At 67.3% G+C, this 12077-nt stretch overlaps 2 protein-coding genes across 3 annotated transcripts; both read left to right on the forward strand.

Annotated features, from left to right (window-relative positions):
• The first annotated feature begins 3399 nt into the window (after nt 1-3399).
• RPL3L (ribosomal protein L3 like) lies at nt 3400-7701 on the forward strand. 2 transcript variants are annotated; one of them, XM_084249523.1, is made up of 9 exons: nt 3400-3546; nt 4053-4221; nt 5216-5351; nt 6158-6344; nt 6426-6586; nt 6747-6848; nt 7109-7204; nt 7378-7497; nt 7601-7701. In XM_084249523.1, the coding sequence occupies exons 1-9, from the start codon at nt 3507-3509 to the stop codon at nt 7655-7657; spliced, it is 1068 nt and encodes a 355-aa protein (XP_084105649.1). In that variant the 5' UTR covers nt 3400-3506; the 3' UTR covers nt 7658-7701. The 2 variants fall into 2 exon arrangements, with proteins under 2 accessions (XP_084105649.1, XP_084105650.1); XM_084249524.1 differs by having other exon boundaries at nt 7160-7204.
• A 528-nt stretch (nt 7702-8229) lies between these two features.
• On the forward strand, nt 8230-11411 carry MSRB1 (methionine sulfoxide reductase B1). The gene is made up of 4 exons (XM_084249807.1): nt 8230-8395; nt 9554-9702; nt 9999-10113; nt 10751-11411. The coding sequence occupies exons 1-4, from the start codon at nt 8341-8343 to the stop codon at nt 10780-10782; spliced, it is 351 nt and encodes a 116-aa protein (XP_084105933.1). The 5' UTR covers nt 8230-8340; the 3' UTR covers nt 10783-11411.
• Nucleotides 11412-12077: the final 666 nt, after the last annotated feature.

The raw sequence follows: 12077 nt of genomic DNA on the forward strand, positions 1-12077 counted from the left end.
GGCTGCGCGCGCGGCGGGCTCGGCGGTCGTAGCGCTGCCCGGCCCGCGCCCGGGTCCTGCGGCCTAGCTCGCCAGCAGCAGAGGACGCCCTCTGGCCTGCGCGCCTGCGCACGGCGGCCGGGCCCGCGAGGCCCCCTGGGGCTTGTAGTTTTCCCCCGCAACGGAGGCCGCCCTTAGGCCTCTGCGCTTGCGCAGGGTGCCCGGCGCCCGCAAGGCACCATGGGACTTGTAGTCCCTTGGCCCCGCCCTGGCGTGGGCTGGGGAAACACCTAGCTGCAGACCTGCGGCCCCTGCCGCGGGTCTCGGTCTACGGAGCGGTTCCCACGGGCTGGGATACAGGAGTGGCGATCCCTGCTTACGTCCTACGAGAAGACACACAGGAATAACTGAACAATTCCTTACGTTCCTATGGCGTGCAGACATCAGGCAAGTGCCACAGGGAGCAAGATGAACACAGCCCTGCTCTTCTGGAACACCCGGATGGTGGAGAGAACCAGTGACACAATGTCCAGTGCCATACTCTTCCAGGAAGCCCCCCTGGGTTGCCCAGCCCTACAGTTCTCTCTGGCATCCACTGTATCTACCCGAATCCCTCATGGACTGGCCCATTGATGCCAGCGAGTTTGGGGGGCTTGCCTGGAGCAGAGCAGGAGGCTGGGCTGGGTGGGGAGACACCCGTGCCCTGCACAGGGCACTCTCATCCCATTCTGATGGTTTCATACTGGCCCTGAGCCTGTTAGTAACTGGAGGAGCTGCTGTACACCGACCAGAACCTTTGTGATATAATACAGACTGATACTGTCCCCAGCTTCTGAAGCAGGGCCCCTGAAACAGCTGTCTTTGGTTCTGATGAGGCTCCTGGGTGGGGCAGGCTGGGGAAGGCCACGCCAGGACTGGGAACTGGGGGTTCTCGGCTGTACCCCACTCACCTGAGGCAGTAGAAGGGCTGGGGATGGAGTTAAAGACAGACCCTGCTGGGCATCCCTGGTGGCGCAGCGGTTGAGCGCTGGGTTGTGAAGCCTCTGCGGCGCCGGTTCGATCCCCGGCTGCTCCCGGCCACTGGAGGAGGGTCCCACATGGCACGCGGACCTCTCCTGCCGCCCGCTGCTCCCCTCAGCAGTGCTTCGGTCCTTCTGCCTGCTCTGCTCCCCGCTCTGGCTCTGGTGAATTCTCTCACCCTCCCGCGCTCTGACTGTGCCCAGTGCTTGTATAAATAAATAATTAAACAAACAAATAAATCTTAAAAAAAAAAAAAAAAGACAGACCCTGCCTACAGGGGGACATGTCCATAAAAACCCCCACAGCAGGGAGTTGGGGAGCTTCCAGGTTGGTGAACATGTCACACTGGGGGGTGATGTACCTCCCCCTCCACGGGACAAAGGCTGCTGCCCCGAGACCCTCCCAGACCTGGGCTGTCCCTCCACCTCTGGCCCTTCCTCTGTGTCCATCACATTTCATCAGCCGGCAGCGTGTGCCCGAGTCCTGTGAGCCCTTCTTGTTGACGCAGCCTGGGAGTAGCTGTGGGAACCACAGATTTGTAGCCGGGCAGGGTGGAGGGGTGGGCAGCCAGGGTCCTGATGCTTGTGACTGGCGGCTGGAGTGGGGGGCCCCAAGGGCCCGAGCTCCCCCAGACCTGTGTGTTGGTGGCTGTTTCCAGGCAGATGGCTTCAGAACTGAAGGATCCTGTGGGGCCCCAGCTGCGGTCTGGCAGCCGCACTCTGGGGCTGTGCACACTCGGTGTGGGGTGAGCCGCACTCTGGGGCTGTGCAGGGGTGCTCCATGTGCTCGTGAAGGGGACAGGACGGGCAGAGCGCTCCCGTGCAGCTGTGGGGGAGGCCCTGCCTTGGCCCAGCCCCACCCGGTGCCTGCCATGTCCCATGTCCCAACATGCCATGTCCCATGTTGGTGTCGCTCAGCCCCCCCGCTCTGCTGCGTGCCTCTGAGCCCCGTCTGCCCACTCCCCACCCCCCACCGTGCCTGCCCTTCAGGGCCTCTGTCCCCCGGTGGGCAGGCTCACCCCTGCTCGGTGATTTTTGTTCCTGTGGGGTTTTCACCCCAATGAATCTAGAGTTGCTTTGTAATTAGAGACAAGAACAACCGTCTAGAACATTTGAGGGGCAGGGGATTTAGTGCCCAGTGAGGCGAAACTCAGATCTGTAGTTGAGAACTTCATCAGTGAAGAATCTTTGCGTCAAAAAATCAGAGATTGAGGGGCCTCCCTGGTGGCGCCGGGGTTAGTCTCAACACTATGAAGCTGTCCGCAGCCGCTGCCACGTCAGTGCAAGCCCCAGCCAGGAGCTACCCACAGGGCGCAGCAGACCTTGCCTGTCTCCCCGCTGCTCCCTCAGCAGCGTGTTTAAGTAAATCCACCTGCTCTGCTCCCCACTCTGTCTCTGGGGAATCCTCTCGCCCCCGCACCTCTGGCCTGCACCCCAGCTCTGTATGCATAAATAAATACTATAAATCTTTTTTTAAAAATTGGTGATTGAACCCTCCTGCTCATTCGGTTGCAGGGCTACGCTCCTCAGTGGGTCTAAACGTCCTTGGGTCCCGATATTAGCATGCATGGGCCCTTGCGGCCCTCGGGACATGCAGCCATCACCGCCCCGGGCAGCTGGGCCTGCGGCTGTGGGACGGGGTGGACCCTGGGCCTGCCATCTCAGCCGTCAGCCGCCCCTGCCGGGGTGCATGCCCTGCCCGGAGAGGGTCGCACGAGCAGAGACCCGGGGCCGTGGCTCAGTCCTGGGGCCGCCGCTGCAGGTGCCCGCGCCCAGGCTCAGGCTGCACCCCCCCCGCCCCCCTGCCAGGCCTGCTGCTGGCGCCAGAGCGGGTGCCCGCCACAGGCGACGACCGGGCTCCTCTGCCAGGGGCTAAATCTGGGATCTGGCTGCTGCGTCCTGGCCCTGCCACTCGACCTCCAGTGCCCGGCAGGGAGGCCCCTTCCTGTTCCGACCTGCAGGGACTGGACCGACTGCCATGGTCAGTGGGCGGGGGCTGCCGCGGGGCCGGCGGCTTCCCTGGGAGGGCTGGGTGGGCTTCTGGGGCCCCCCACGAGGCAGGCCCCTGGACCCGCAAGGGAGGAGGTAACTGGAGGAGGCAGCAAGTGGGCCAGGGCGTGGCTGCAGGCCCGATTGCCGGGTGAGCGCAGAGGGCAGCGGCCTCGGCCCCAGCTCACAGGGTGGTCCGGCCCCTGCCCACAGGCCGGCCCACTGGGCAGGAGGGCTGGGCGCTGGTTCCTGTCCTCGGTCCTGCCCCTGGGCCTCCCCCACCCCTGCAGCCCTCCAGCTCCCTTCTCCGGGCCCGGGTTCTGGGACCCCCCCCCCAGTTCTGACCTCCCGCCCTCCCGCCCCCAGTCCCACCGCAAGTTTTCCGCCCCGCGGCATGGACACCTGGGCTTCCTGCCCCACAAGCGGAGCCGCCGGCACCGGGGCAAGGTGAAGACGTGGCCGAGGGACGACCCCAGCCGGCCGGTGCACCTCACGGCCTTCCTGGGCTACAAGGCTGGCATGACGCACACCCTGCGGGAGCTGCACCGGCCCGGCCTCAGTGAGTGGCCACAGCAGGGCTGGGGCCGGGGAGACCGCCCTGAGGGTGGCCCTGCCTGCCCATGGGAACCGCCGCCGCCAGGACATGCCTCAGCCCCTGGGCTGTCTTTCCAGTCGACCCATGTGCCCTGGGACCAGCGCGCCCCCCGCCCTCAGCACCGCAGCGCAGGACCGTGGGCTTTGGCTGAGGCTCTCGGCCACTCCCGGGCGGTCTGCTGGGGACAGTGAGGCAGGGAGCAGGGAGTAGCTCAGCCTCGCCTGAGCTCTAAGTCAGAGCCAGCTTGGGCCATTGCGGGTCCCCGACGAGCCCCTGACCGGTGCCAGGGTGGCAGGGAGACAGGGAGGCGAGCGGCGGCAGGCCCGGAGTGGTCACGAGGGCCTCTGCCTTCAGCAGCCACGGGGCTGTGGCGCTTCATCCTGCCTGGGATGGGAGGGGCTGTGGTTGGCTCTTCGCTGCCCACTGCCCCCTGGGCCTCTGGAGACCCCTCTGTGCCCCTGTCTCACCAGAAATTTCCAAGCGGGAGGAGGTGGAGGCGGTGACAATTGTGGAGACGCCGCCTCTGGTGGTGGTGGGCGTGGTGGGCTATGTGGCCACCCCACGCGGCCTGCGGAGCTTCAAGACCATCTTCGCAGAGCACCTCAGCGATGAGTGTCGCCGTCGCTTCTACAGGGACTGGTGAGGGTGGTGGGTGGGCCGCGGTGGGTGCCGCGGCTGGGGGACCCAGGGACTGGGCGGGCTTTTCGGTCCTCAGCCCTGGGTTGAATGGTGGGGGAGGTGGGCAGGAGATGTAGCTGTGGAAGGCAGGAAAATACAGGGGGGGTGGGGAGCAGGTGCTTTCCCTTCCATAAAGAGGAGCACTAGAGGGCTGAAGAGGAAATTGGGTAGAGGATAAAGAGGAAGCAAGTGTTCTGATCTCAGAGTTAACTAGGGGAGAGACTTGTCAGAATTTCAGAGTCGGCTGTGAGCTTCCTGGCAGTCAGGGTGAAAAGGGCAATAGCTAGCCAATGAGTAAATTCTTCTCATCACAAAGAATGGCATCCTCAGGTCTCAAATTTTCCTTGATGTGAAGGGAGAGGCCAAAAGGGAGGGCCCACCTGCCTGAGGAACCGCACATGTGTGCCCTCCTTATGGAGGCAGAGGCCTAGTCCAGCCTTGGCCTTCTAGGAAGGTGTTGAGAGTGGGCTCTAGAGCCAACTGACCACGGGGTGAGCCCAAACTAACCCACAAAGCTGTGGGGGCTAGAGGCGCCAATGCTGAGCGAGGGCCCAGCGAGTGCTGCTGGCCGTTCTGTTGCTGTCCCTTTGCCCCTCTTCCAGGGGCTTCGTCTCTGTGGACCTTGGTTTCTCCTCTTGTGGAAGGTGCAGCAGTGCCCACCTCCCTGGGCTCTGGCCAAAGCCTGCTGTGCACAAGGGTTGGCAGCTGAGCAATCTGGGACTGACAGTACCCTGCTCTCACTGGCGCCCGGCCCCGAGGGGCAGGGAAGACATGGAGGCCTAGAGGGGGAGGGCGGCCTGTGTGGGAAGATGCAGCTGGAACGGGCCGGGACCCCAGGGAGGGAGGAAAGCAGGTAGGAAAGCAGGTTCTCAGACCCCGGCTTGGTGGGCAGTGGGTGGGGGCCAGTCAGGCTGCAGCCACCGCTGGCCCCGCTGAGGCCCCGTGTTTGGCGCAGGCACAAGAGCAAGAAGAAGGCCTTCACCAAGGCCTGCAAGAGGTGGCGCGACGCCGACGGCAAAAAGCAGCTCCAGAAAGACTTTGCCGCCATGAAGAAGTACTGCAAGGTCATTCGGGTCATCGTCCACACCCAGGTCAGCCCGGCCTGGATATCGCCCCGCCCTGGCACCCTGCTTCCTGGAGCTCTGGCAAATGTCAGCCTAAAAATACCTCGGGCCTTGGGCACAGTTCCAACAATTGGCTGATGGCTGGCAGGCTGCCTGAGGCCCCAGGGCTGGTGCCCAGTTGCCAGGGCCGGAGCTTCCCGCGGGGCCTGGGTCTTCTGAGACAAGTGTGAGCTGTTGATGTAAATCAGCGGCGGCCAAAGATTCGGGACCCAGGACTGGGCAGGAGCAGTCTCGAGGGCTGGCGGGCAGCTGCCCGATGCGGGGCTGTCATGGGAGTTCCCGCGTCCACGCCGAGAGCCTGTGCCTTCCCGAAGCTTTTACAGAGAAAGTGCGGGCAGGTGTCCGGTGTCTGGTGAAGGCGTCTGTGGGATGTCATCTGTACCCTGGGCCCCTGCACCCGGCCGGCGGTCCGCCCTCCTTGCTGCACCATCTGGTCGCACTGGTCTTCCATGCTACCCGCCTGCGGGGCCTCTGCGCTGTGCCTCCCTAGTGTCGCCTCCTCCGAGAGGCTTCCCCGGCTGGGGGCCTTGCAACGGCCATGCCCTCCCCTCGACGTCCCATCAGGACAGTAGGTCCTTGACAGGGGTTTGCTTGAGGACTTCTGTCCCCCGGCTAGCCGGAAGCTCTGTGTGGGCAGGGACCCCATCTGCCTCCCCTGAGCTGCACCCCACTCCTGGTGGGGACCGTGGCACGCAGGCCAGAGTGACAGCGTGAGCCAGCAGTGCTGTGGCTGGTCACACTATGCCGGTGACCCTGGGCGTCACGTCCTGCAGATGAAGCTGCTGCCCTTCCGGCAGAAGAAGGCCCACATCATGGAGATCCAGCTGAATGGTGGCACCGTGGCCGAGAAGGTGGCCTGGGCTCAGGCCCGGCTGGAGCAGCAGGTGCCAGTGCACAGCGTGTTCAGCCAGAGCGAGGTCATTGATGTCATCGCCGTCACCAAGGGCAGGGGTGTCAAAGGTAGGGCCCAGGGCAACCCCGGCGCTGGAGAGGCAGGACCCAGCTGGCCTCTCAGCACAGCCCCCCTCCCCTCGCCTGCAGGGGTCACCAGCCGCTGGCACACCAAGAAGCTACCACGGAAGACGCACAAAGGGCTGCGCAAGGTGGCCTGCATTGGTGCCTGGCACCCTGCCCGCGTGGGCTGCTCCATCGCCCGGGCCGGCCAGAAGGGCTACCACCACCGCACGGAGCTCAACAAGAAGGTGAGCCCATGTCAGACCCCGACAGGCCCCAGGGTGCATGCGGCTGGACCCCACCTCGCACCCCCGAGGCTCTGGAACGCACCACCAGTGGGCGCAGATGTGGGTGTGACGGGCGCACGGTCTGGCCTGGCGGCCCAAGGCGCTGTGCTGTGTCCTGTAGATCTACCGCATAGGCCGGGGGCTGCACGTGCAGGACGGGAAGCTGGTCAAGAACAACGCGGCCACCAGCTACGACATCAGCGACAAGTCCATCACGCCGCTGGTGAGGGCAGGGCCCGCAGGGGCCGCGGGCTGCACGTGTGGGCGGGCACGGGCGAAATGCAGACTGGGCAGTGGTCACGCCCAGAGGGGCTTCTGGTCCTGCCGAGGGGCCTGTCTCTGGTCCGCCACGCGGCAGCACCCAGGCCAGGCGGGCGCCGGCTCCCTCCCACCGCTGGAGCGTGCGGGGCGCCTCTAGGATGCCTGGCTGCCCCCTGACCGGCAGCCGCTGGCCTGGCCTGGTCCCTGACCCGCCTCCCCCAGGGCGGCTTCCCCCACTACGGGGAGGTCAACAACGACTTCGTCATGCTGAAGGGCTGCATCGCGGGCACCAGGAAGCGGATCATCACGCTGAGGAAGGTCAGCGTGGGCACCCGCACGCGGGGGCAGGAGCCCGGCAGAGGGGCTGAGGGGCCGGGCTGGCCTGTGCGCCACTGCTCTGGGGGCCCAGGGGGAAGAGGGAGGCCCTGGGAGGTGCCGGGAGGGCGGCGCACCCTCCGCCCGGCCCCCTCCCACGCCCCTGTGTCCCCCAGTCCCTCCTGGCGCACCACAGCCGCCGGGCCCTGGAGGACGTGGAGCTCAAGTTCGTGGACACCACCTCCAAGTTCGGCCGCGGCCGCTTCCAGACGGCCCAGGAGAAGCGGGCCTTCATGGTGAGCGCCTGCCGGCCGTGGGGTGCAGGCCGCCCCGCCGGGGTGGGTGCCCGGGCGCCCCCCCCCAGGGCCGGGACCAACTGCCTGCTGCCGCCCCGCCCAGGGTCCCCAGAAGAAGCACCTGGAGAAGGAGAAGTCGCAGCCCGCGGGAGACTCGTAGGCCGCCGTCCCGCCTCCCCTCCCGTTGAATAAAGGCCGGCGCCCACTCTGCCCGGTGTCTCGGGGCTCGCGAGGCGGGGGAGGGGCGGGGGGCGCGGCGGCGGGGCGTGGGCCGGGCCTGCCAGGCGCGGGGGCGGGGCCTCGGCGTGGTTTGGGGGCGGGGCCTCGGGGAGTGGTTTAGGGGGGGGGCCTCGGGCGAGGCGGGGCCACAGTGGGGCGTGGGAGTGCGTCTCGGCCGGGGCGCGAGGCGGGTCTCGGCCCCGGGCCGGGCCGGGCCGGGGCGGGGCCTCAGGGGCGGGGCCGGGGGCGGGGCGGGGCCTCAGGGGCGGGGCCGGGGCCGGGGCGGGGCATCAGGGGCGGGGCCGGGGCCGGGGCGGGGCCTCAGGGGCGGGGCCGGGGTGCGGGAGAAGGCGTTGGCGGCAGCTGGTGGGCGGAGCCTGCCGGGGGGACGGGCTCGGGCAGGGGCCCGGCAGGGGGCGGGGCCTCCTGGAGGCGGAAGCCGGAACCCGCGTCCCGGGTTGCGATTGGCCCGCGGGCAGGCGGGGCGGGGCCTCGGGAGGCGGGCCCGCGGGAGGCGCGGGCGGGCCGGGCCGGGCCGGGTCGGACAGCGTCGGCCGGGCCGGGTCGGACAGCGTCGGCCGAGCCGGGACCTCCCTCGGGCGCGCGCCGGGCTCCCGCGGCGCCATGGCCTTCTGCAGCTTCCTCGGCGGCGAGGTCTTCCAGAACCACTTCGAGCCGGGTACGACCTGCGGCCCCGGAGCGCCGGGCGCGGGCGCGCACGGCAGCGGCGGCGCCGGGACGGGCAGGGAGCGCGGCGCGGGGCGCCGGGAGCGGGGCCGGCGGGCGCTGTCCGGAGGAGGACGGCCCTGGAGTGCGAGAGTGGCCGCTGCCGGGCGGTCTGTGGGGCCGGGGTCCTGGGGTGCAGACGCTGGGCGGAACCCGGGCCTGGCGGGACCTGCGCACGGCGGCCCGGGCCCGGAGCCGGGACATCCCCGCGCCCGCCGCCCCCTCCCGGGCCGGGCCCGCGGTGCGCTGGGCGGCACAGAGCGTCCTGTTCGCGTCAGGACGCGCCCGACCGGCCCTGGCCCCCTGCCGCAGCTGGCTTGTGCCGTCGGGAGAGCGGCCGCCTGGACGGTGGAGTCCGACCCTCGGCGGGGGGGGGGGCGGGGGGCCGTGGCCAGCGCCCCGCCCTGGAGGCGCTGTGAGGTCCTGGTGAGCACCCTCCCGGGCGGCTGCCTAGCAATGGACTAATTTGGTAAAAACTGCCCCCAGGCAGGCCTCGGGTAGCCTCCGGTCTGGGCTGGGACTGACACTCCCGGCGCCAGCTGCTACCCAGGGCCCTCTCGCAAAGCCCTCCTCCCGGGACCTGCTGTGGCCACAGCTGCCCTCGGCCTGCTCCCCTGGAAACTTCACCCGCAGCTGCAACTCCTCTTTGCTGCCTCCTAAGTTGCTGGTGAAGGACAGGATAGCAGGAGGGGCTGTCCCCAGGTTGTGAGCAGGGGGTGAGGGTGGGGCCCCCAGCCAGCTTCCTGTTCTGCAAGTGACTTTTGCAACCTTATTTTGTTTTCTTCCTTCAAAGTGATCTTCTGGAGATTGGTTCAGACCTCTTCTCCCTGGCTGTGTCTTCCTAGGGCCCTTCTCCAGACAGTGCACTGGGCTCAGGGAAGCCACCTGGGAAGGAGGGAGCTGGTGGTGCTGGCCAGGCCCAAGGGTGGGGGTGCTGTCTCCTCCCAGAGGCCTGGGCTCCTCCTCCAGTTGAGGGCTCTGTGTCCTAGGCCTCAGTGTCCTCATCTGTCGAGTGGCAAGGCCTGCACTGTGGCCTGCCGGGCAGGCAGCAAGATAAGGAGCAAAGTGGCTCCTGGGGGACAGGGGCCAGCTGTCTGCCTCTCCTGCCTAGGCATCTACGTGTGTGCCAAGTGTGGCTATGAGCTCTTCTCCAGCCGCTCCAAGTACGCACACTCGTCTCCCTGGCCGGCCTTCACCGAGACCATTCACCCGGACAGCGTGGCCAAGCGCCCGGAGCACAACCGGCCCGAAGCCTTGAAGGTGTGTGGCCCAGCAAGGCCCGAGAGCTGCCACCCCTGCCTTCCCGCTGCCACCCCTGCACATTCCAGGGGCCTAGAGCCTGCCTGCTCCAGACCTCTGGTCTCCACCAGACTCGCTGCCACCCCTGCCTTCCCCCCCCAGCTGCGGGAGAGCCTGTGGGGAGGGAAGGGACAGCCTGGCTGTGCAGCTCCAGGCAAAGGTCAGCTTCATGCTGGCCAGTCCCTGGGAAGCGGGCACAAGCGGACACTGGGCAGGGGCAAGGGCTAAGGCCACGTGGCCATCTGCTGGTCTCCCAGGTGTCCTGTGGCAAGTGCGGCAATGGGCTGGGCCACGAGTTCCTGAATGACGGCCCCAAGCGGGGCCAATCCCGCTTCTGAATATTCAGCAGCTCACTCAAGTTCATCCCGAAAGGTGAGGGCTGGGTGCGGGCGCCGGCAGGTGGGCGGACAGGGAGCACAGGGAAGACACTGCCCGTCCACTGACACTGGCAGCCTCCCTGAGATGGCCTCCTCCGCGCTCAGTGGGGCCCACAGCCCCTTCCCAGGCCTGGACCTGGGCTTGGCGGGTGCTAGCCAGCGGTGCGCCCCTGCAGCCGTGGTCCTCACAGAGGGCTTGAGGGGCTGGGTTTTGCTTGTGGCATTTTCTCAGCTCAGCCTCCAATCCAGCCCTCCGCCTGCTCTGTGTCCACATAGGTACTCTCAACCCCAGCACATCTGCATCCGGCTGCCCCGGGCCCCTCTCCATGCCCATGGGCCTGCGCGCTGCCCGCCTGTCTGCGGGGAGTCCCTCTGGTCCATGAGTGTCCTCTGTAGGCGGGAGCAGGCTGCCTGGGGTGTTCTGAGAGCCTCCAGCCCCACTGCGGAGGAGAGGCTCTGTGTTCCCCTGCAGACTTTGGGGGACAAAGTGGTGCAGACTCACCCCCCCCCCCAGCCAGGCATCTGAGTCCTCCCAGCCGCTCGGACCTGCAGGCTGGAGGGCCGCGGGCAGCTCCAGGAACAAGGCAGCGGGTAACTGACTTGTTTTTCTCTCCCGCCCTCCTTTCCCACAGGCAAAGAAACTCCTGCCTCCCAGGGAGAGTAGTGGGCGGTCCACCCCACCCCACATGACCCACTGGTCACTGTCCCACCCACCTTGGCGTTGGAACTCCAGACAGGAAGAAGGGGAAGCGGTAGCATGGGGGGCCCCAGAGCCTTGGCTCTGAGCAGCCCCCCAGGAAGAGGCGCTCCCTGCCTTCGCCCCATCTTAGCCTCCTGCCGGGTGTCCGGGAGGTGGCCTGCGAGGGACGCGCCTGCCTCCGCCTCTCTCCACCTCCCCGCCTGTCTGAACTAGGCCCTCCCCACACTGCAGGCGAGACGCTGCCCAGCCGGTCACTGCATGATTCGCTCTGGTTAAACCTCTCTCTGGACCCAGAGTGGGGATACCCCGTGACCTGCTGGGGAGCGGCCGAGGGCGTGCATCCCTGGCTTCGCGGTTGTGGGAGGAGAAATCCTGTGCCTGGTTTCATAAGCCTGTGGTGCGCTTGCCTCACTTGGCTTAGGACACAGCCTTGTTCCACAGCAGTCTCTGGCGGAGGCTGGCCCCGGGGCTCCCGGGCTGTGGATATGGGGGTGTCCGGGAGGTGGGGATGCTGAAGCCCCTTCCGCCTCACACCCTTTCTGGGAGTAACCGGATGGATACCAATAAATGGCCCAGCCTTCTGCCCGCGCACTGACGACTCCAGGGCCAGCCGCCGGCCTCTGGCCTCAACCCACACTCGTCTGCCACGTTTACTGAGTGTCCCCTTGCCTGGGGCCAGCCTCGTGCGGGGGACGTCCCCTGCCCCTGCGCTGCTTGCTGCAAGGTGCGGTGACGAGTCGCCCCCAGCCCTGCTTTGGGAAGGGGGTGTCAGCGGGGCCGTGTCACAACCCGCACCGATGGGCCTCCAGCTTGCCCTCTGCACCCAGCCGCCTGCCTGGTGGAAGGGGCACAGGCCCTGCCTCTGTGGGTTAGTCCAGGCGGGGCTGTGCTGCACGGGGTGGGTGGCAGGACCCTGCATGGGCAAAACTCATGGAGGAGGCCAGGCAGAGGCACCATTCGGGGGGCTGCCTGCTGTTTGCCCCTCTCCGGGCACTGGCTGCTTGCGGGTCCAGCACCAGCTCCTTCTCTGCCCTGCTGGGGGCCAGCAGTGATTGCCGCTGCTGGAATAGGAGGACCTCTGCCTGGGGTGCAGAGAACACCCCCCCCCACCGGGGTGCCAATGCCTCCCTCTGCCCTTACCTCCTGTGTGGCATTGTGACGGGCCTCTGTGACTTTTCACCCACTGGTGAAGGGGCCTGGCTCTGGGGAGGCCTTGTCACCTCGGTCACTGCGCTGGGACACTGCCTCGGCCCAGCCCA

Source organism: Talpa europaea, assembly GCF_964194135.1.
Source record: "Talpa europaea genome assembly, chromosome: 12".
Taxonomy (NCBI): Eukaryota; Metazoa; Chordata; class Mammalia; order Eulipotyphla; family Talpidae; genus Talpa; species Talpa europaea.